Source organism: Lampetra planeri, chromosome 23 (genome assembly GCF_965212315.1).
Source record: "Lampetra planeri chromosome 23, kcLamPlan1.2.h2, whole genome shotgun sequence".
NCBI lineage: Eukaryota > Metazoa > Chordata > Hyperoartia > Petromyzontiformes > Petromyzontidae > Lampetra > Lampetra planeri.
This window is the reverse complement of record NC_136129.1, coordinates 5807397-5831986: the sequence shown is the minus strand read 5'-3', so window position 1 is coordinate 5831986 and position 24590 is coordinate 5807397. Positions and strand designations below refer to the sequence as shown.

Sequence of the window (24590 nt, the reverse complement as noted above, 5' to 3'; positions counted from 1 at the left end):
GTAGGTCATTGCGTGCCATAGTCAGGGTCGAAATTTGCCGAACTGGAAAATTGCCTGTAAATTTCTCAATTGGGATTATATAGAGAGATTATCACCTCCGACTCGCAGACTGATGCACCAGGGTCATTCAAATGAGCTTATATGTTCTCACCTTGTCGAAACAAAATTAACTTGACAACCAGATGCATAGCATGGTTAATGTAATAAAGTAACGTATAATTTTTCAAGCGTAATTCGTGAAAATTGCATCTCACAACGCTGTACAATTTGCAAAACGTGCCGCTTTCAAACGGAGGCATGGGAAACCACATACAAGCCAGAATAGAGCCAGAATCGGTGCCAACAATTACCCAAGCTATGCGGTCTACCCAAATAATCCCGATGGGTTAGGAAATTTGAACTATGACGCCGGCACACAATGAACTACAATCGTGAAAGGCGGCACGGGTCCTTCAACTTCCACTGTGAAAGCAGATGCAACGTAATATTTTTTTACGTTTTTCTTACCTACAGTATTAATCAGAGAGGCTGCTGGATTTGAAGCTTGAACCTTTGTAAAAAGCGTCGAGTGCACTTCCATTCGGCAATGTCTCCCGCCTCGTGGTTGGCATAGGTCTTGGTGCAAGGGATGAAATCGGAGGCCCTGTCCAATTCCGCCACCCTCCTCCCCTCTTTATAGTCGGGTGGTTGGTAAAAATACTTAAACCACATAATTTTTACGCACTGGTGTAAAATGGCAAATCCATACATTTTGGACCTCTGGAACATGTACCAAAGGGTTTACGGAGATTTTTTTACAACCCTCTACCTAGACTCTTAATGTGTGTAGAGAGGACGAATTACAATTCATACGAGTCAGAGGAGCTTTTTGGTATAGGTATCTTTTGTCGATAAAACGCCACACAACACCCATTGTTTAGAAATCTTTATTCAAATACTACATTATGTCCAGAAACTGCATTTATAAGCTATTTTAGGTACATGCACTGGTTTGTAAATGATTTCATGAAGCAAAATGAGTAAATCCATTAAGTATATTAAATCTATGAAATCTATGGGATACAATTCGCGGCATACAAATCGCTGTATATAGCAGTGTGCAACTTTTAACTATAATAATTTGTTTTACCTGTTGCCATGATTATATTGCTGACATTATCACGTCTAGTCTACTTCATTTCGCCCCACCTGATTTTGTTAGTCGTAGTTATATGATAAAATAATCAGTTTGTGGTTAACAACACCGCCACTGTATAAATTCGTGTTCTGTCACATCAAATATGTCGTTTTCACATGTTAGATGTAGCATGCACAATTATTTCACTGTTAATTCGCTATAATGTGGTTACGTAACTTTCAGAGCGTTTTAAACAAGAATATACATTGTTACCAGCTTTCTGTTGCCTTGATCAAAATACTCTTCGAAAAAAGGTTGATTCAGATTAGATTAAACAAGCTTGTGTTAATATTTCAAGAAACATTATGATGTAAATATCAATGATCCAGTATGTGTTAAGACGGTAATGACCATCTTGATGATACAGTTCATCAGCCACAAGAATGTCCTTCCAAGTTTAATAACGCGCCATCACCTGCACATTGGAAATTCACGTAAAATACAGTATTATCTTATGAAATATTATTGACAACCAATATTACAACACATTAATGGTCATTTATACTCTTTGGTCCATTCGGTAAAGTCACGTAGGTGAAAATAAAAATATTAACATTTAGAAAACTTCAAATCTAGAATTAATGGTCGTTTCCAAATGTTATTGTAATGTTAAAGGCCAATACAATGGTTGAAACCACTCTGTACATCCAATAACACAATTTCACAGGCCCAATATTTACATAAAATGAATCATTCTTATTTTCTTGTCTAAACATCTGGGTATTAAACAAATTGTTCTTGCATACGCTTCGTAGTGTAGTTTCAGCCCTGTAAATTGTTATAAAAAACTGGGGACATGGGGTCAATGGAGAACTCATTTTATATTTTAATATAATTTAGATGCATTTACCCTTTAAAATCTGTCTAGTTTGCAAAAATATGTTTAGGTTCTTGATCCATTTGACCAATTACTGTTTTGCAGTGTAAATAGTAACTTTTTACATTAGGGAGACTTGATTTTTTTGGAAAAAAGATCATCATATGACTGGCAATTAACTTTTTTTTTTTATCTAAGAAGGCCTTACTGAGTCTCAAATGTAAATTGATTAAGGGCCCTCGCTGGGATTCACGTCGGGTTGCCATATTTTCTATAGGCCAAATCTAGACATTTCTCAGGTAGCATATACCTATCAACACAGTACCACATAATACCATAATAGAATTTAAACAATACTAACCATTTCCCGCCACCCGAACAGAACTATCTGTGTAAAACCCAGATCAAACCTGAACAAGTGGGGACCCTAGCTTGAGGACCTACAGCAGTACTCGTTCAAACAAACCCCATTTCCTCTTTCACATTCCATTTTAAACCTACTCTCTGCCCTTCTTCACCAATCACCCTTCTGAAATTTCCCGCTCTTTTACGATCCGTTTCTCCTCACAAATCCGATCAGTGTCATCCATTCACCAATCTGATTGCGTGTCGTGCACGTCAGTACTCACACCCCCAATTTCTATTCCTTGCCCGAGTGTGCTGTGTGTGCTTGACGTCAGTGACCACTGACCTCTGACCCTTCCTTGGTGTATCCCCCGTTTGCGTGATTGACATGTGCAGCGTGTGTGATGTCGAGTGTGGAAGGCATGCGTGCTGTTTGTGTAGTGCGAATGTGTGAGGATGGACGAGACATCCTCTACACATGCATCCATTTGCTGTACTGCCATCTTATGGTCAGCTTACAGTCCAAGTTTTATGTCTGGATGAAGTCTGTATGAGCCACCAGCCTCACATCTAAAGTACTGCATCATAAGTGTATGCCACCATGTTCAACAAATGATACGAGATATTCCATTAAATATATGAATTTTCAAAGTGTACAAATACTGTTTTAAAATATGTATAACGGATGAACATAGTATACGAGCTTATGCATAACATTAGCTGTTTAAGTGTGCAGCTTACGTTTTGAATCCAGGGAATGTAGGCAGATATACGAGTGAAGACTGTTGGCTTATAGTAATTTTGACAACTCCATTTTGATATAAATGTAACAACGCCATGCACAACCCATGAATTGCCACTCTTCAGACATAGTAGCGGTCCACCCCAATCACGCTTTGAACGAACGGAAAAGTCATTGTTAAATCATTATCCTTAACTACAACTGAAGTTATGAGTAGACAAAATTCTTACATCTGTCAGACTGTCAAATACTGTACTGTGTGAAATATGTTGATGCACTTTGAGCAGAGTAATCCATGTACTGTACAACTTGGGCACATTTTTCCTAAAAACTTTCACAACAAATCAGTAAATTGTTTACAAATTGTGACTCAAAGAAGAAATATTCTTACATCGCATGCACCTCTTGATTCATCACCAGCACATGTTGTGTTTTCAGGTAATGTAGAACCCCAAAATGCATCTGTTTTGCATTGGTTGTCATCAATCACTGGTAGGCTGGCTTGCTGGAGCGTGCTGGTAAGTAAACCATTTTCTAAAATATATCAGGAAAATGACAAATAACACTCAGTCACAACCCACTTACAATATAAAAATCTCATTTATAGATATATTGTACAGTATGCAGTCAAGTCGCAAGACTTTTTCTAAAAGGCAGCATTCCACGAGAAGCTGCACCAAACACGGCAACGCATTCTAAGTTAAGAGAGGCGCAAGGGAATTCTACCATGATGTGGTGAAATGTCATATTTAACAGCATAGTGCAAAGTTACGAATGTCCTCAAAGGTGCACACCGCTGCAGGGTTTGGGAAATTGGCAGCAGTGTCCACAAAGGTCAACACAACAGATGAATGCAGGTGATCCCTCCACGCCTGGCCATTGGTTATGTTGTCAGATCCTGCAACTGTTGAAGAGTTACCAGCTGACCTCCAGAGACAACACCTTGGTCACCCACTTTTGGGTGTCCACTTCAGTACCTCTCTTGTTAGTCTGCCCTCCATCCTGGTACTAATGTAATTAACTGTGGAAGGACGATCGTGATGTTAACCAGGCCGGTTTTTAGACGGTGTTACCAGAAGAATTTCTACAAAGTAGTAGATGAATCCAACGGCAACCATGTATTTGCCAACCGCGGTGTATTACTTGTGTAGTGTTGAACACGGAGGCACACACATTGACTTGGAGAAAACACGTTTATTACACAGCCCCAACAGGGCTAACTACATCAACGCACTAACTAGACCCCAACAGGGTAACAACAGCTTGGCTTAACAGGGTAACTACATAACCGGGTCAGTCAGTAACATGCTGGCTAACCCACGTTGCCGAGCGAAGATCCAAGAGCCGTAGCGCCGAGTGTTGATTCCAGAGAACAGCCCAGAATGCTCTCAGGACTGCCTCTTTATGCTCCTGAGCGTGGCCTCGCTCCGCCTTCGGCCACGCCCCCTTCGAGACCTTTTCCGAAGGATCTCGACCGAGCATCACATGTCCCTCAAGCCCCCCTCGGGTCCACCCTCACTACCCTGTCCAGACGCACAGTAGCACTCTTATGACAGTGCCTGGCGCTAACACCATAGTGACACCCTTAACGTCACTACACTTGTATACCATTTTACTAACTGCGGTCTGGCCATTTTAGTATCCATGGGTAAGCATTGCATTGTGGCATGAGATTGTGTTTCGTGACATAATTGTTACAGAATTTCAGGGCCATGGTCTTCTGTGGCCCGGAGGAAGTGGGTGGACTGAGCCCCTCCTCCTAACTAGCCCCTCCCCCATCATCCCATTGTCATAATCATCATCTTACCTATAACATTATTTTTTTGTCTGTCTGTCTGTCCATCTGTCTGTCTGTTTGCGCACGCGCGTTTGCGAGGGATTTGTCTCTCAAACGGTGGGGGTTATGTAGAAAAGAAATTAGCCAGGTACGATGCCATAAGCCCCGCGGTGGGCAAGCGCTATTTCATTTTCCCGTCCGTCACCTTTAAATTAGTTTAAATAGCGTTTTTTTACGATTTCTCTATTTATTTATTTATTCAGTTTCACTATTATGTATTTATTTCCCTTCACCGCTCGGGGCGGGACAACGCAGCAGGCTGCGCATGCGCACAGCGCTCATCACGGTTAGCCCCTAGCAACCCACACGCGCCATCGTCGGAGGTGTGCAGCCTTTTTAATTTGCCTGCACACTCTACAAGGTCGCACACATTAGTATTATAAGCATTTATCAAATTACACTTTGCACTGCTGACAGGGGTTGCCCCTAGCAACGCACACACGATCGGCACAAATTTTCATTCGCGTTAAACATGCAACTAAAACACAAAACGCTGAGGTTATTTCTTCACAGTGTGAAGTCCTCATCATCCCACCCCAACCAAATGCGTCCTGTTACTACTATAGAGCCCCTAGATATTCTCATAGCGCTTAGATAGTATTATTGTAGCGTGGCCGGGGGGAGCGGCCCAGCCCCCAGCCTGCCAAGGTGACACTCAGCCGGCTGCGCACTCTAGGCGAGGACAAGGGCTCTGCACGGGACTAGGCCTCACCACGGCAATGTTAAGTACCATTTCCTTGCTTCTTTCCCTAGCCTCACCTTGATAGAAACCAAGTTTTTAAATAATCACTTTGCTAATATTACATTAACTGTGTGTGCGGACTACTATTTTTGTTTGCCTGCTCACAACTAATCTTTTAACAATCACTTTGTCATTATTAGATTTATTATTTGTCAACTCACATTTATAGAAAACTTTACTCAATAACCACCTTTATAATATTACATTAATACTGTTTGTGTGCAAACAACTAATTTTTCTCTTTCTTGCTTCTTTCAATAAACTCACGTGCATATAATCCTGTTATTTTAATAATCTTTTTCAAAATATAAAAACATTGATTTTTGTGTGCTCACAACTAATATTCTTTCAATACCTTGGTCATTAATACTATTCTTATTATTGTTTCAACTAACGTTGACAGAAACCTGAATTTTAAAGAATCAACTTGCAAATATTACATTCATAATGTCTGTGTGCTGACAACAAAGATAAAAAAATGTACTTGGTCAATGTGTGCGTGTGAGGCCATGTGCGTGTCTGCCACCACGTGTGTGTGTCTATGTCCGTGTGTGTGTATCAGTCGATGTGTGTGCGACTCGATGTGTGTGCATGAGTTGATATCTCTGTGTGTCAGACGCTGTGTGTGTGTGCTAGTGTATGGTGTGTGTACACAACTAATATTTAACAATTAGGTTACTTCAATTTTAAATAATTATGTGTGTGTGCGTCCAGATGTGTGTGTGTGTGAGTCGACGTGTCTGTGTGCGTGAGTCCATGTGTGTGTCAGTTGATGTGTGTGTGTGTGTGAGAGTCCATGTGTGTGTGCGTGAGTCGATATGTGTGTGTGTCAGTCGATGTGTGTGTTAGTCAATGTGTTTGCGTGTTTTGAGTGTGCGTAGACAACATAGATTTTACACCATTGGAACCTCATTTGCCAGTGGCAAAATATGATAATTGGTTTTTTACCCTTTTATCTGGCAACAAGACTGACACCTTTTTTTACGAGGAGTCATGTTTGCATTGACCACAATACCTGCAGTCGGAATGCAAACAAAAAACATATCTCTGATAATGTATGCATTGTCCTTGAAATTGATTGGTCCACACCCGAGACAGCTTTCCTTAGAGCCTAGTCTCACATGGTGTTGGACCACATGACGCCAAAAGGCGCACAACTCAAAGACAATGCACCATCAAAGTATGAGAGCTCGGGGTAAGAATTTACACCATTGGAACCTCATTTGCCAGTAGCAAAATATGATAATTGGTTTTTACCCTTTTATCTGGCAACAAAACTGACACCTTTTTTTTACGAGGAGTCATGTTTGCATTGACCACAATACCTGCAGTCGGAATGCAAACAAAAAACATAACTCTGATAATGTATGCATTGTCCTTGAAATTGATTGGTCCACACCCGAGACAGCTTTCCTTAGAGCCTAGTCTCACATGGTGTTCGACCAGATGACGCCAAATGGCGCACAACTCAAAGACAATGCACCATCAGAGTATGAGAGCTCGGGGTAAGAATTTACACCATTGGAACCTCATTTGCCAGTAGCAAAATATGATTTAAAAAATTTATCCTTTTATTTGGCAACAAAACTGACACCTTTTTTACAAGGAGTCATGTTTGCATTTACCACAATACCTGCAGTTGGAATGCAAAAAATCTGGTCCAACACCATGTGAGACTAGGCTCTAAAGAAAGCTGTCTCTGGTGTGGACCAATCAATTTCAAGGACAATGCATACATTATCAGAGTTATGTTTTTTGTTTGAATTCCGACTGCAGGTAGTGGTCAATGCAAACATGACTCCTTGTAAAAAAGGTGTCAGTTTTGTTGCCAGATAAAAGGTTAAAAAACAATTATTATTATTATAAGATATTACTATTAAAATAGTACATTTATTAATGTTTATGTCTGTCTAAGTACATGTGTGCGTGTGAGTCGATGTGTCTGTGTGTGTGAGTCGATGTGTGCGTGAGTCGATGTATGTGTGTCGCTCCATGTGAGCGTCTTAGTCCATTTCTTTGTGTGTGTGTGTACGTGTATGTGTGAGTCGATGTGTCTGTGTGTGTCAGTCAATGTGTGTGTGTGAGTCGATGTGTGTGTGTGGCTCCCTGTTAATGAGTAAGTCCATTTCTTTGTGTGTGTGTGTGTGTAGGTGCATGTGTGTGTGTTAGTCCATGTGTGCCTCAAATATTGGAAGAAGAAGTCACCCCCTGTGAGTGGCTGGCTGAGGTGCCATCTGTTGAGGAAGTACTAAAGGCACCGGGCAGAGATGATCTCCCAAGTGAAATGCTGAGGGAGGGTGGTGTCTGTGCACAGACTGCCCTACATGACATCATAACAAGTCTGGACCACTGGACGGGTTCCGCAGGATTGGAAGGGTGCCCTTGTGGTCCCCCTCTTTAAGAAGGGGGACCGCACAGACTGTAACAACTACAGGGGCATCTCACTCCTTTGTGTGCTGATCTTAAAGGTGCATTGAAAAATGTTGATACTCCGACTGATGCTCTTACTGTTGTGGAGTGACTCATGCAGCCAGCTATGGCTGCAGAGTTTGGTAGTACATGTTGTTTACGTCGTTTATTGTGAAAATTCGGTCACAGTTCCTATGACCACAGTTTCATTGCTTTTATGGCTTTATTTTGTTGATTTTCGATAAGTTTTTTGGTTTGGCCATGTTTGTTTGTTGTAGTACAGAGTTAGACTGATGGCCTTAATCTAAGTTGTCTTGTGGTTGTTGTTGTTTGACTTGCATCCCACTGGGAATTTTGCACATTTTTGTGTACGGTGCTTTTTCTGCAATATTTTACTGTCTTTTCTTGGATTTTCTGTTTGCACTCAGTCACATTTTCACTTTAAGATGTTTTTTGTTCGTGTTTTTGTTTTTTGATTGTTGAATGGCTCACAGGGCTATACCTAATAAATGAACTTGAACTTGAAAAAAGTGTGCTGGGAAAGGTCCTGGCAAGGATTATTCAACATCGCCTTGCTAGGCACGCTGAGGAGAGGCTTGCGGAGCCTCAATGTGATTTAAGGAAAGGGTGGTCCTGCACAGATCCCATATTTTCTGTCCGTTTGCTACAGCAGAGGTGTAGGGAATTCTAACAAGACCTACATCTCTGCTTTATTGACCTGGTAAAGGCCTAGGATACGATCAGTAGGCCTGGGCTCTGGGTTGTTCTTCGTGCTTTAGGAGTCTCTGACCCTCTGCTCACGATCATTAAGGACCTTCATGATGGTGAGCGGGCCTGGGTAAAACTACATGGCCGGGAGTCGGAGGCATTCCCTGTTCACCTTGGGGTGCGACAGGGATGTCCTCTGGCTCCCACATTATTTAACATATTTTTCGACCACGTAATTCGTGAAGCCTTTGATGGCTGTACCAGAGGAATTTCCATCTGGTACAGATACAATGGGAGGCTGATCGATGCCCGGATGCGGTCAACGAATGGCTCCTTATTTGTCAACCACGTTATGTATGCCGATGATCTAGTAATTGCCGCTCACTCAGAGGAGGAGTTGGAGGCGCTGCTGCTGAAACTGGAGCATGCCACTAAAAGGTGGGGCCTTACCATCAGCCCCACCAAAACAAAGCACCTGCCTGGGTATTTTGTACCATCGGGCAACCCACCTCCACAACTCCCAATCGGTGATGGGGCAGTTGTGTAGAGAGTGGAGAGTTTCCCATACCTGGACAGTGTGCTCATGGCCGGCTCCGGTTTGACAGCAGAGGTCTCACTCAGAATCAGTCGAGCGGAATTATCTTTTTATCGGTTGCATAACGCTGTGTGGAAGCTATCTGGTCTGTCGCTCCGTACGAAGCTTCAAGTCTTCTCGGCTACGGTCATTCCCTCCCTTCTCTACGCTTGCGAAACGTAGACCGCCCTAATGGAGCATCTTCGTCGATAGGAAACATTTAGGCTGGCCTGCCTACGATCCATCCTGGGTTTAACCAGGCTGGATTGTGTGAGGAGCTCAGAAATCCTTGAATGATCTGGGCAAAGTCCCATCGGTGAGCTCCTCCGACAGACAAGGCTGCATTGGCTGGGTCATGTAGCCCGCATACCCAGTCACCGCATGCCTAAACAGCTTTTGTTCGGCCGGATAGAGGGGGCTAAATGGGCACGGCACGGGCTAGAGAAGAGATGGAAGGATGTGGTACAGGAGGATGTGGAGCTGAGTGGACTTGCAGATGATTGGTACCAGCGGTGTCAAGATCGGCCTCGTGAAAGACGCTACTGGGCAGTTGGAGGCAGTCGCCCTCCAACAACAACGGAGGGTGGAGGAGCGATGCTCACAACAACGAGTGGAGCACCGTGTGGCTAAAGCACAGCAAGTTGTCACAGTAGAGGGCACAGGTGGTGCATCAGCCAGTCATCTCAGTCAGTCGACCCGTGGCACCTGGGTCTGCCCCGTGACCTGCTGCCAGCGGGCGTTCGACACTTCACGTGGCCTCAAGGTGCACATAGCCTGGCACAAGCGTCGTGGTGATGTCACCGCCACTTAGTGGCGATTGGCGGTTGTTGTTGTCCATGTGTGTGTGTAACTCAATGTGTGTGTGTATCTAAGTCGATGTCTGTGTGCGTGATTCCATATGTGTGTGTGTAAGTAAATGTCTTTGTGTGTGTGGGTCAATGCCTGTAAGTGTGTGTAGGTCGATGTGTGTGTCTGTCTTTTTCACCCGGGCAACGCTGGGTACTTCCCGCTAGTGAATAATAAAGGTATGTAAAGTAAATGTAATGTTTATTTATGTTGTGTAATTTACAATATTTTATTCGGTGTTTAGTTCATAAACAGGCAACTTAGTGAAGCTATGACGAGTCTGACTGTGGGCGTGGTATCCCTAACCCCCTATTTCCCATAGGCCCTGAACTTTAACAACCGTGGATTTTCCTCCCGTGGCATTTACCAGGAACCTAACCTCCGCAGTTGGCGAAGTATTGCTGTAATAATTTTATTGATACTTCAGGGATGTTTAGCGAAGTTGACTTCAGACTGAGAGTTTAAGTAACATCTATCCCATTTGTTCGCTCTTACCACAGTGCCACCAAGGCCCATGTGCCGTGAGACAACAAAAAGTGTTTTAGTGTTGGATAAAATATCTTTGTTACTTTAAAATTGCGGAAAACTTAACAACAAAGGCGATCACGGTCAAAACTAAATACAACGCATGTCAAACAACGTTTGATGGAACTGGTGGCGATGTTAACTGCCTTGCCTGGTAAGCAGGAAGTCGTGGGTTCACTCCCAACCCTGATGCCTGCATATTTCGAGTTTGCATGTTATCTCCGTGATTGCGTGGATTTTTCTTCAGGTCCTCCAGTTTTTCACTCCACATTTAGAATCGACATGCGTTTAGAGTATTGGGCTGCTCGAAATTTCCACGCAATAAACAATTTCATTGAGCTATCATTTGTCAGCAGGTCGCTTCTAAAAAAGGAGCTATTGCTCAGTGGGCCTTACCTGATAAAATAAAAATAGTCGTAGAAACATTCCAATAGAGCAGTACTTCTCAACCTTCTTTTTATTCCACAGCACACTTTTGAGCTTGCTCAATCTTAATGTCACACTTAACCAAAACATCACTGTGGGCCCTTCATCCATTCGTTGATTGATCATAGCTCATGATGATGTGTGTGTGTGCAAGAATCTTTTTCTCAAGTGAGAAGCCACAGTGGTGGACTTGGTGCCATCATGGAAATGTGGAATTTTCACAGTCACATGTGTCGCTGTCTCCTTGTTTACCATGTGTTACCCTGGCCTCGTTGCAACTCAATTCGAACTGCAGACACGTGAGGCTGGGGTTTAATTATTCATCCGGGGAGCACCTGGCTAAGCCAATCAACTAAGAAGGGGGGAGTTGTGTGTTTAAGTATGTGTGTGTGACATTTTGTTTAATTTATCTGTGTGTCCAATTTCATCGTCTATTTACGATGATATTTGTGTTCATTATTTTTATTGCGGTGTGTGTTGATCAATTCGAAAATACCGCGGCACACCTAGGACTTTGCCGCAGAACTGCCAGTGTGCCGCAGCACGTCGGTTGTAAAGCATTGCAATAGCGGACTCTTCTGAAAGTATTCATAATTGGCAAGGTATTTTTGAGTAAAATACATTCTAATTATTACGACTATTATTACATTGATGATAGATGTTACTCATTGTACATCATAATCCTGTATTCCATATTTGTCTTGTGACTGCCTAATGTATATGTGGTCATCCTTGTTGTTGCGACCTACTTGTTCTGGAGCCCCAGCCAATGGCGTAGCATGTGCTTGTCGATGACAGTCGCTCGTCGTCACTGGGAAGGCAGGCGAACTGTATTCCAGTGTCCGGCGTCACTGGTGCTTTCAGCTTAATCAATCCAATGTCTTTTCTATACACAATTAAAGGGGTTATATTGAGAATGAGAAGATCTTTGATAAGCATCAAGATATAAAACTAGTACACATTATGGTGGCTTGGATCCTAAAGGTATGTAAAACACAAATAATGTATTAATTATGAAACCTACACACTCGATTTTGTTTATTATCAAAAATGTAGGGCAGGAAATGGTAGCCTCGCGTTTTCATGTCACCTTAAACAGAACTAATATCGTCATCTAGGTGAATTGATGTCATTAATTTAAATCCAGATATCAGCAGAGCTACACTCAAATAAAAACAGTGAATAACAAATAACTGGCGAACAAGAATCATTGTGTTACGCCTGTGGTGAATGCGTGCGTGGCAGATTGTAGGGCAGATAGAAGCCTGCATTAGATTGGGCAGAGATTGAGATATCCGGGCCAGTGTTGATTTCAAAGATGCTGGCTGTGCCCTGCCTCTTTGGGCACGGATTTTTTTTGCAGGATGCTCCTGCAAATTTTTACCAACCAAGGTTGTGTTCAGATGCCGTCGGGGCAACGAATGTTTTTCTTGGACTCCCCGCATCGGCGTGCAGTGCAGAATATTTCAGTTCAGGCTCTGTTCAGGGAATCTCTGGAGATTCCGCCCAGCACGCAGGCATTGGTCCTGTTGCGTTACCGCAGACAGTTGGACCTAGCAGATCCGGAGGCAGGGGTCCTCCTTACCCCGTCTAAGACAGTAACCTGGGGGCTTACACTGGTCGGTGTGCTAACACTGTTGAGAGGAGACCAGGAACCGTTCCTGCAAGTCCTTAATGTGGGTGTGGAACCAGCATTGGTTCAGGCGGGAACAGTGCTAGCCCATGCGACGGTAGCGGGGAGCGACGCGTTCGTGGAGACGGTGGTAGGTGGGATGGTGCATGCTGTGGAAGCTGACGAAGCATGGATGGATAAGTTGTGTGAGGCGAACCCTAAGTTCATCTTCTTGGTTCTTTCGGTAAAGTCACGTAGAAGGGAAGTAATAAATAATAAAATAAAATATTATTTTATTATGTTTTATTTTATAGAAGGGAAAATAAAACATAATAAAATAATATTTTATTTTATTATGTTTTATTTTTATTATTTTATTACTTCCCTTCTACGTGACTTTACCAAAAGAACCAAGAAGATGAATCCCTGCAGTCACGAAAGCTTTAAGTCGGAACCCTAAGTTGTCCCAGGCGCAACGGGCTGAGTTGCGATCCCTGTTACGCAAATTTTCTGAGGTGTTCAGTAAGGGGAAATTTGACATTGGTCGCACCTCCTTGGTGTAGAACCACATTAACACGGGCACGGCAGCTCTTATTCGACAGAATCCGTATAGTTTGTTGGCAGCAGACATTATTTCTCCCTCCACTAGCCCTTGGGGTGCTCCTGTTGTATTGGTAAAGAAATCCGATGGCATGCTGCGGTTCTTGTCGCTTTCCGAAAATTGAATAAAGTTTCAATCATGGACGCTTACCCGCTCCCGCGAATGGATGACTCCCTGGATGCGCTGTCGGGCGCTCGATTTTTTTCGACCTTGGATCTTTTGTCGGGGTTTTGGCAACTCCCCCTGGATGAGTCATCCAAGCCGAAGACAGCTTTCCGGACACCCCAAGGGTTGTACCATTTTAACTGCCTTCCGATGGCTTAAATTCTGCATAAGCCACCATTTAAAGATTCATGGAATTAGTCCTAGCAACGTTGCAATGGGACTCATGTCTCATTTACGTTGACGATATTATTGTGTTTGGATGCACCTTTGAAGAGCACTTGCAACGGTTGTGCTTGGTGTTGTCCAGAGTGCGGTCGGCCAATCTCAAGTTGAAACCTGCAAAGTGTCACCTGTTGCAAACCTCCGTGCGGTACTTGGGCCATATCTTGAGCGATTCTGGGATAGCGACGAACCCCGACGAAATGGCGTGTGTGCGCGACTGGCCAACTTCCAAGTCGGTGGGAAAAGTGCGCAGTTTTGTCGGGTTCGCGTGCTATTACCGAAGATTCGTTCCGCAATTCACGACAATTACCAAACCGCTCCATGCTTTGATGGCAACGGGCCATAAGTTTAGATGAGGAGAGGGGGAGGAAGACGCCTTTTTTGCGCTGCGCGAGAGCCTTGCCAACGTTATTATTTTATTATGTTTTATTTTATAGAAGGGAAAATAAAACATAATAAAATAATATTTTATTTTATTATGTTTTATTTTTATTATTTTATTACTTCCCTTCTACGTGACTTTACCAAAAGAACCAAGAAGATGAATCCCTGCAGTCACGAAAGCTTTAAGTCGGAACCCTAAGTTGTCCCAGGCGCAACGGGCTGAGTTGCGATCCCTGTTACGCAAATTTTCTGAGGTGTTCAGTAAGGGGAAATTTGACATTGGTCGCACCTCCTTGGTGTAGAACCACATTAACACGGGCACGGCAGCTCTTATTCGACAGAATCCGTATAGTTTGTTGGCAGCAGACATTATTTCTCCCTCCACTAGCCCTTCGGGTGCTCCTGTTGTATTGGTAAAGAAATCCGATGGCACGCTGCGGTTCTTGTCGCTTTCCGAAAATTGAATAAAGTTTCAATCATGGACGCTTACCCGCTCCCGCGAATGGATGACTCCCTGGATGCGCTGTCGGGCGCTCGATTTTTTTCGACCTTGGATCTTTTGTCGGGGTTTTGGCAACTCCCCCTGGATGAGTCATCCAAGCCGAAGACAGCTTTCCGGACACCCCAAGGGTTGTACCATTTTAACTGCCTTCCGATGGCTTAAATTCTGCCCAAGCCACCATTTAAAGATTCATGGAATTAGTCCTAGCAAGGTTGCAATGGGACTCATGTCTCATTTACGTTGACGATATTATTGTGTTTGGATGCACCTTTGAAGAGCACTTGCAACGGTTGTGCTTGGTGTTGTCCAGAGTGCGGTCGGCCAATCTCAAGTTGAAACCTGCAAAGTGTCACCTGTTGCAAACCTCCGTGCGGTACTTGGGCCATATCTTGAGCGATTCTGGGATAGCGACGAACCCCGACGAAATGGCGTGTGTGCGCGACTGGCCAACTTCCAAGTCGGTGGGAAAAGTGCGCAGTTTTGTCGGGTTCGCGTGCTATTACCGAAGATTCGTTCCGCAATTCACGACAATTACCAAACCGCTCCATGCTTTGATGGCAACGGGCCATAAGTTTAGATGAGGAGAAGGGGAGGAAGGCGCCTTTTTTGCGCTGCGCGAGAGCCTTGCCAACGTTCATTTTAGACACAGATGCCAATGACACAGGCATAGGGGCTGTCCTATCACAGGTTCAAAACGGTATCAAAGGGTGGTGGCGTACGGGAGTCACATACAGTCGACCGCAGAACAACGTTACTGCGTAACCAGGAGGGAACTCTTGGCTATGGTGCACTTTGTTCAACAATATAGGCCTTACCTTTACGGGAGGGATTTCGTGGTCCGTACGGATCATGCGGCCATCCAGTACTCCTTGCGGGTGGATCAACCCACCAGCCAGCTTTCACATTGGCTGGAAATATTTCAGGAGTAATCGTTCTGGGTGATTTACCGGAAAGGGTTACGCCACAGTAATGTGTACGCGCTATCCCGATTGCCTTGGGGGGAACGTTGTGCTTGTTCAACGGGTATGGGGCGTTGTAGGCCACCAGGAGCCAAACAGCCCGATGTTGTGGCGATGGTGGATGGCCTGGCATCTGTTGGGGAGATCGCGCTAGAAGACAAAATGTTGGGCCTCACGCATGCCGAGTGTGGGCGGCTACAAATGTATGATACGTCCTTGTTACACTTGCGGTGGCGTGCAGAGCAGGAACAAAAGAGCTAGAGTCCTGCGAAGGTCTAAAGAATAGTTTTAAGGAAAACCTGCTCATGAGGTGGGACGAGGGGTTGCAACGTTATGGCATGGTGGTTCCCACAGTTCTGCGAGGTGCATGAAGATAAATTGTTACACCTTGGGGTTTGGAAACGTTGCTTACTCTGCAAAGGGACTTTTATTGGCCCAGTATGTCAGAAGATGTGTACCACCTCGTTAAGGGCTGCACCGTTTGTGTGTGCCGGAAACCACCAGCCAGAAAGTCTCAGCCGCCCTTGCAGTCCATCACTATGTCAATGAACTGTTCGCGCTTGACATTCTGGGACCCTTCTCCAGTACACAGAAAGGTAATAAATTCCTTCTGGTCACTGTAGAGTATTTCTCCCGGTGGCCGGTGGCTTGGCCCCTACCCGACCAGACAGTGGCGTCTATAGCCGATGCGTTTTTGCACGGTTATGTGTTGGATAAGGGGGCTCCTGAGCAGCTCTTTACAGACCAGGGCAGGAACTTCTCATCTAAGTTGTTACGCAAGGTATGTGACGTGTTAGGCACGAAAATGATTCGGACATTGCCTTACCATCCTCAGACAGATGGCATGGTTGAACGCCTCCACAAAACCCTGACATCGATGCTTTGCCAAGCAGTCGATGATGCGCAGACAAATTGGGACCTACACATCCATGGGGTCCTGGCGGCATATAGGATGGCCCCTCATGCCTCCACGGGATTTTCCTCTTTTTTATCTAATGCCGAGAGAGTGAACACCCTATTGATGTCCAATTGGGCCTGGCCTCCGGAAGGAAGAGGCCTGCTCTGCCAGTAACCCTGCAGGTCACGCTGGATCGGGTAGCGGAGGCACGCGAGGCAGCTAAGGAAAACACTGCCAGGGTGCAAGCCGCAAATGAAAAGAACGTGCGACACCGTGAACACGTATTGCCATGGGTAGTAGGGGATAGAGCATGGCTGCACTGCCCACAAGTGCCCTTGCATACGTCACCCAAATTGCACCGGCCATGTCAAGGGCCTGTGGAATTCCTAGAAGTTCGATGGCCACAGTGCGTGCCAGTGCAGGTGGGACGTCGCCGCTGGTTTGTCCACCCGTCATGCTTAGAACCGTATGTGCATCCCCGAATGGATAATTAATCCCCAGTGTCGGTGCGGTCGGGGTCTGGTGTGTCTGACGAGCTGGGATGGTTGGCAGAAGTAATTAAACACCAAGGAAAATGTGTTGTGCCACCCGCAATTCCCAAATCCCTGACATTGGGGAAACCCCAAGGGCCCGCCACATACAAGGGGCCACCGGCAGAGGACCTGTTACCCTCTCCCGCGAAGGCCTCTGATGACCTCAACCCCCCCGGGCTTGAGTGCAAGCCCTCGTTGTCCTGGTTGTGTGTTAAATGACGATCACTTGTTCGAAATGTCCACTAGTTGTTGTGACGATCGGGTGTGTTCTCGTTGCATGCATTGTGCAGATATATTTATATTGTTGGGTTTTTTGGTGGGTTGTTGTTGTTCTCCTTGTTCTTCTGACGAGTAGGATTCTTATTTTATCTTCCTGCTCTTCGGTCCTAACACATTGCGTGTTCGTTGGTTATTGTGTTATGCGGATGGTTCTGCCTAAGAGATGTTATATTGGAATTGTATTAGCCGGGACGGCTATGTTTTTAAGAGAGGAAGGGGGGGTTAAAGACAGTTCGGCTCCCCGTGGCCGTGGTTACTAATTGACGCGACGGGAACATAACAGGGTCATGTAAGGGTAATATGGGACCTAAGTGGTCATTACTAATAATTGACGCGACGGGCACTGACAGGGTCACGTAAGGATAGCACGGGACCTAAGTGGTCGTAAATAGTAATTGAGACAGAGACAGACAGAGCCAGATGCGGTGAGAGAGTGCTTGGGAAAAGGGGAATGGCCGGGTCGTGAGTGCGATAAAAGCTGGCGTGGAACAGGGCTCTGGGCTGCTGTTGTGGGGGAACCAAGGGACTGTCGTCGCCGTCGTCATCTTGGAGGGGGTCTTTCTTCATCATCCTGGATTGGGCACCTTGTAGTCTTGGAAGGCTAGAGTTATATTGTCTCCGTTACTACTACGCGTCCACTCCGGTGTAGCCAGCCAACTACGCAGGGAGCGTCGCGTAGAGTCACAGAAATTACCCAGGTGTATATAGTCACTCACAGTTACTCGTTAAGTTATCAGTGAGTCGGTGAACTTTATTCACAATAAATATACATATAACTGAACAAGACGGTGTCTCTGAGAGCTACATTACATACGTGGGTGACTTCAATTGCAACCACACAAAATGGGTTTACTCAGAAAATATTGAAGCCACTGCATTTGTTTTGATGGGGCGAGTGACACATGAAATTAGCTGCCTGCACGTACTTTGGATGTGACAATTCGTACCTCCAGACACCCCACCAGCAAAAATTATAATAATACAGTAAAATATAAAAGTACCTGTGTTGTACCAGGTTCCTCCCCGTCCCCAGCGTTACCAGCACCCCCTACCTCTTGCATGTGACAACCCTCAGCCCCCCCTCCTACCCGCATGCGCCCCCAGTCGCCCCCCCAACCCGTGTCCCCCTCCTCGCGCACCCCTTCCCACGAGCGGCCCCGCCCCCCCCACACTACATATACCCACTCACTGCTGGCCACCCGCATGCCCCCTCCCCTCTGCGCACGTGGGCAGCGCATTTCCAGCCAGCCAGCAAAACTTCTTCATAATATAGTATGGGTGGTCATCCGATGATCATTTGTCACAAAAGCATGCAAAGATTTTTTTTGTGGGATGGACACAGATACACATAAACTGACACTATATAAAAGTAAATGTGTAATACTTACGCACTGCTGATGTCGTTAAATCCGGAATTGTAAGCAGTTAGGTAGACTTCTGCAACATTTGCCCCAGCCTCCTGCTGGTATATATTGTGCTTGCCAAGCACTACTCGCATATAATACGCCATGCTGCGGATATCACATAAACAACGCAACTCAAACAGCTTTTATTTGATTTAAGGGCTTCCAATTTTTTAATAAATAACAAAAAGTACCATTCATCCTAAGAAACAAAAGCATGGCTACATATAATAAAATATCTACAACGTATATCTGTATACCCAACACAATAGCAGGTTTATGATGATTAATATAAAAAAACTTGAATGGAAATGAGAAACGTACTTGGCACAGCTGCCACTTGTGAGAACCCACTGTGGGGTGATCAGGGTTCCACTACAATAGTGGTACCATGCCTTTGTCGTTGAATTGTAGTATTGTAAAGAGACCTGTTATCACATCAACATACAATCGAGCAGTCAAAGTCGATAATCATTTAAAGATACACGTTAAAATCTTTATTTCTACTGGAAAAATCTGATGAGCTATGAAGCTCTTTAAACAGATGTCCAGTAGGGGCAGGTCTGAACCTCAAAACTACAAGTTCATGAGGCCAACTGTCCCAGCTATGAAGAACCTGGAGCCAAAGCCTGTAATCTTCAATAAGTTCATAAAAATTCTGACATTTGCCACGAGAAATTACATCCTGGGGGGGAATCGGTAAAGATACATGCCATGTTGGCAATCAAAAATGTAATATCTCTTCAAAGAGTTAATCAGACAAGGTGAAAAAAATAAGGGCACCGCACTTTTAGTGTCCCTGAACTCTGCTGAAGAGAACGTTGGAAATACCTCACTGCAGATTTGGACTTTACTCACTCAAGCCATAAAGCCTGGTAACTCCTGTGGAACATAAGTGACTCAACCAACAGAGCACAGACTACCAAACCCTAAAGCAAATATGTTGGATTCCCACACACTATTCTGCTCAAAGACACCAATGGACAATCGCACCAAACAAGTGTCCGGAAACAACTCGCCATCACTTTGAGTCAACTACCGGAAGCAATAATCTAGTGAGAGTACACTCACTGAAGTAGAAGGGGCCCTCAGGGCCATACAGTTTTAACAAGGCACAGGGATATGATGGCCTTTATCCTGAGTTCCTAAAGAACCTGCGAATATATGGGCCATAATAAACAAGATAGTTAATTTCTTGACTTAAAGCTTTCGTGACTGCAGGAATTAATATTATTTGGGTCTTTCGGTCAAGTCAAGTAGATAGGTTCAAAATAAAAAAAATAAAATAAACTAAAACCACAATGTTTCGATCACAAAACAAGCGATCATCATCAGGAGGAAAACAAAGACAGGTAATATACGGAAATAATGAAATCATTCCAGTTGTCGCCAAAAAATATCTCTCATGTCCTCCACTTCCAAGCTGATGGAATGTGCATGCTTGCCTGATTTCCCCCATTATTGACCCCTAACTGCCTCTCGAATAAGCCGGATTTCGAAGTGGCCGTAGCTGTTGTGAACAGAAGGTAGCATTCAGCTTGAACAGAAACCGATACAGCAATGATTGTCCTCGGCAGCCTATGATGCCGTTGGGCGGCCAAAATCGAATGCCATTCAACCTAATTGAGGCGATGGTCGGCAAATGTACTTTGAGGATACGCCTCACTGGTGAACACAGCCACGAGAGTTATGAACAATGGCCTTCCTCAAGCTTGGTGCTAGCACCGACACTATGTAACACATATGTAACCTGACATGTACATCTTCTTGCAAGTTTATATATACACATGACAAACTTTAAACTAAACTTTTTTTTACTTAACCTTGCCACACACGGCACAACTTTAGAGACCATTGTCAATACTTTAACAGGCATATTTCCATAGTCGGAGACTGACGAAATCCTTACAAAACCACCAAAAGCGGACTCCACCTGAATAATTGTTCAGCAGATGCGACCCTTGATGCGTCCTTTTGTGGTAACCCAGTGCACTATCATCCCACTCCAAGATATCTAGGTATTATCATGGATATACGCAACCATAGTAACAATGTATCTTATCATCTGTAAATATACTGATTAACTTTTTAACACCAATGTAGAGACACAGGACTTGGAGAAGAACACATCCTCAAAGTGACTGAGTGTGAAAATAATCATATTGATCTCCAGTTGTGATCTAGGGAGTACTAAATGGACAGGAAATGAGAAGAATAGCATCAAACAAAGTGGGAAGAGAAAGTTAAGAAAAGTTGCTTAATGGAGGCAGAGGTCAGGTCAGAACCGAATCAACACAACTCTCCCTGTGTTCTTTTAGTGATCAATGCTACAGGTCCTTATTAATATCCATTCGCGTTCATCATAGATGTGTTGTTTCGATTTAAAGCTTTCGTGACTGCAGGAATTTATCTTCTTGGTTCTTTCGGTAAAGTCACGTAGAATGGAAATAATAAAATAGTACAAATAAAACATTATTAAATAATTCTCACGACGTTTCGGCCACAACGCAAGCAGCCGTCTTCAGGTGGAGAACAGGTCTGTCGAGAAGACAGAGTCTGAACGACACACCCCAGGCTTGGAGCGTCTATTTAAGCTGGGATGGAGGGGGGAAGAGTGCCTTGACAAAATAATTTGCATATCAAGCGGAATTTAGCATATTTATGGCAAATGCAGATATGCGATTAGTTCTACTTGTGAGAAGCGTAGGGGGTTTGGGGGGGGGTTAAAGTCATATTATGCAGGATTAGCAGCATCAAAGGGAGGGGATAGAGGTAACATTAATAAAGGGAAGGAATGTTAATAATATTTAGCTGCAGTAACTAAACCACCACGTAAACAACTAAAGTATAAACTACATAGTATCATCAGTATACTAAATATACTCTCCAATGAGCTGAGCTACTAACAGTAAGTAATACATTACAATTCTACGTCGCAAAAAATATAATATGCTTCCAGCTAAACTTTATTCTCTTATATCACACGGGTCTACACCGTACTATATACTGCCATAGACAAACCCAACATTAAATTATATACTGTATTACTATACACCACCCTATACCTTATACATTGTAATATTACACTATGTATTATTGTACCCACCCTACTGTATATCACACTGCTGTATATTCACTATACAATCTAGCAGAGGTGGGACAAAGTCATTGTTATGCAAGTCCAAGTCGAGTCGCAAGTCATCAAATTCATGACTCGAGTCTGACTCGAGTCCAAGTCACATGACTCGAGTCCACATCTCATAGGTGGGACAAAGTCATTGTTATGCAAGTCCAAGTCGAGTCGCAAGTCATCAAATTCATGACTCGAGTCTGACTCGAGTCCAAGTCACATGACTCGAGTCCACACCTCTGCAATCTAGTGAATATACAGCAGTGTGATATACAGTGTGATATACAGTAGGGTGGGTAGAATAATACATAGTGTAATATTACAATCTATACATATTCACTATACAATATAGTGAATATACAGCAGTGTGATATACAGTAGGGTGGGTAGAATAATACTTAGTGTAAATTATTTTATCAAGGCACTCTTGCCCCCTCCATCCCAGCTTAAATAGACGCTCCAAGCCTGGGGTGTGTCGTTCAGACTCTGTCTTCGCGACAGACCTGTTCTCCACCTGAAGACGGCTGCTTGCGTTGTGGCCGAAACGTCGTGAGAATAATTTTATTATGTTTTATTTGTATTATTTTATTATTTCCATTCTACGTGACTTTACCGAAAGAACCAAGAAGAAGATGTGTTGTTCTTAAACTTGAGGAAGATTAGGTCAGCTCGGGTTAACTGAGTCGATTCGAGTTAGCTGTCTCAAGGTCAAATAAGAATGTAAATAATGCAAATCAATATTCAGCTGTGAGTATAAACTGGCTGACAAATTTGTATAATGTGTCAATTAATTGTACCGTGTTGTTTATAATCGGAGAGAGCTGTAAAGAGTTACTTGTAACCCACTGCACACTTGTGGACATGTTCACAATAGTGTTTGCATTTTTGTTCATCGGTTGATAAGTTAAACAACATCAATTATTGTACTGTTTATATGTTCGAATGTCTATGCTTCCCACCTTCATCAATCCGTAGGGATCGACGTGGTGAAGTTTGAAAAAAGTAGACCAAGAACACTATTGTTTGTTTACATCCCGGGTGTGAATGCAGAATTTTACATTTAAGAAACTGATGATACTGTCACAATTCTGAAATTTTGAATTGATCTCATACCTGCCAAGGCCAGCTGTGAGGATTGGCCTCAGAACCACCCGCAATGCGGCTATGTTGAGCAATCGCAGATATACCACAAGTCTGAGCCGAGACAAATGCTGTGGAAAGAAAAGCATGCGAGTAATATAAACACTCCTGGTGAAATAATTTAGCAGTTGCATGGAAAAAAACCTAGAATCCGAACTAATCTTACTGTGAGTAACACATGTGAATACCTTGATTCAGCAGGAAAGTGAAGATCAGAAGAGTGACCATGATTTCTTGATTGCGGTTTTCAACACACTGTCAAATGACCGACGCGCAGCCTATATATACATGGACATACAAGGAAGTGAAATGTATTTCATGCCAAACATTTTTCATAGATAAATGTTCTGCGGGCATGGCGTCACGGGTTTACGAGTCGTAGGTAGTAACATTCCATCACTACTTAAAAATTATTGCGCGTTTTTTTGAGTTGTGAGAGAAATATACAAACAATTCAAAAGCGCATTGTCATGAATAGTGACTTTCAATTGATTGCCATTGTTTTTAAAAAATGTATTCAAATATCACATTATGTACATACACTGCATTTATAAGCTAGTTTAGGTAAATGCACGAGTTAGTCTATTAATTATTTCATGAAGTAAAACTAGTAGGTTTATAAAGTATAAAAATACCACAATTCGTGAAATACAATTAGGACGTATATAGCAGTGTGCACCTATTTTATCTGTAAAAATTTGTTTTTACCTGTTGCCATCAAGCTGCTGATAACCACGTCTAGCCTGCTTAATTTCGCCCCTCCTGATTTTGTTAGTCATACTTAAATGATTAACTAATATGTGGTTAACAACAATGCCACAAAATGCGTGTGAAATCCACACAAAATGCTTCGTTTTCACACGTTAGCCATAGCATGCACAATTCTGTTACGGTTCATTTACCATAAATGTTGTTACATACTTTCAGAGCATTTAATGGTTACAAACTTTCAGAGCATTTAAAACGAGAATATACACTTGCCCACTTTCTATTGGCTTTATCAGTACAGTATACTCTGGAAAAAAACAATAAGTAGATTAATTAAAAATCCGATTCTTTAAAGTTTAGATCATGGGTCCCCAATCCCCGGGCCACTGGCCTGTTAGGAACCGGGCCGCACAGCAGGAGGTGAGAGCGGTGAGTCGGCGCGTGGCCCGTCCCCATTGTTTTATTTACTACTTCCGTCCGCGCCTCTTTACCGCACTGCGCACTTGTCTCAGTCACAGTGTTGGTAAGCCCACAAGCTAACCCCTAGCCAAAATGAGTAGAAAACAAACGTCGCTGGGGAGCTTCTTTGAAAAGGGGGAAAGACCCAATAATGACCCCCCCGTCCGTCCGTGAAAAAATTGTCTTCCACGAAACCGGTCCCTGGTGACAAAAAGGTTGGGGACGGCTGCTTTAGATGCAGCACAAACGTAGCGCCTCCAGTAGGGAGCGTTGTATTGCGGGCTGCTGCTGATTGCTCGGCTTGGAACGTCTGAATTCCTGTGAACCATCATACGAGGGTTTTTGAAATCTGTGTTTTTGTTGCATTACCGGTACAATAACCGAACAAAAAACGGGTAATACACGTGTTTTTGCACATACTGTAGAGACATATCTAGCAATAAACAT

At 43.7% G+C, this 24590-nt stretch overlaps 1 protein-coding gene across 2 annotated transcripts; it reads right to left on the bottom strand.

The window, feature by feature from the left end:
* Positions 1–910: 910 nt before the first annotated feature.
* On the bottom strand, positions 911–23275 carry LOC144726315 (elastase-1-like). 2 transcript variants are annotated; one of them, XM_078604913.1, is made up of 8 exons: positions 23165–23274; positions 22950–23047; positions 19031–19134; positions 18692–18814; positions 11898–12034; positions 3473–3615; positions 3081–3233; positions 911–1592 (listed from the first exon to the last, which is right to left on the bottom strand). In XM_078604913.1, exons 1-8 carry the CDS (start codon positions 23202–23204, stop codon positions 1575–1577), a joined length of 816 nt encoding a protein of 271 aa, XP_078461039.1. In that variant the 5' UTR covers positions 23205–23274; the 3' UTR covers positions 911–1574. The 2 variants fall into 2 exon arrangements, with proteins under 2 accessions (XP_078461039.1, XP_078461040.1); XM_078604914.1 differs by lacking the exon at positions 3081–3233 and having other exon boundaries at positions 23165–23275.
* Positions 23276–24590: the final 1315 nt, after the last annotated feature.

Excerpts from the sequence above, each read along its gene's own strand:
- LOC144726315 (XM_078604913.1), bottom strand. The coding sequence starts at position 23,204 with ATGGTCACTCTTCTGATCTTCACTTTCCTGCTGAATCAAG. Across the intron at positions 18,815-19,030 it reads ACAAGTGGCAGCTGTGCCAA|CATGGCGTATTATATGCGAG; the intron begins GTACGTTTCTCA and ends TGATATCCGCAG. Across the intron at positions 3,234-3,472 it reads AATCAAGAGGTGCATGCGAT|CGTGATTGGGGTGGACCGCT; the intron begins GTAAGAATATTT and ends GTTCGTTCAAAG.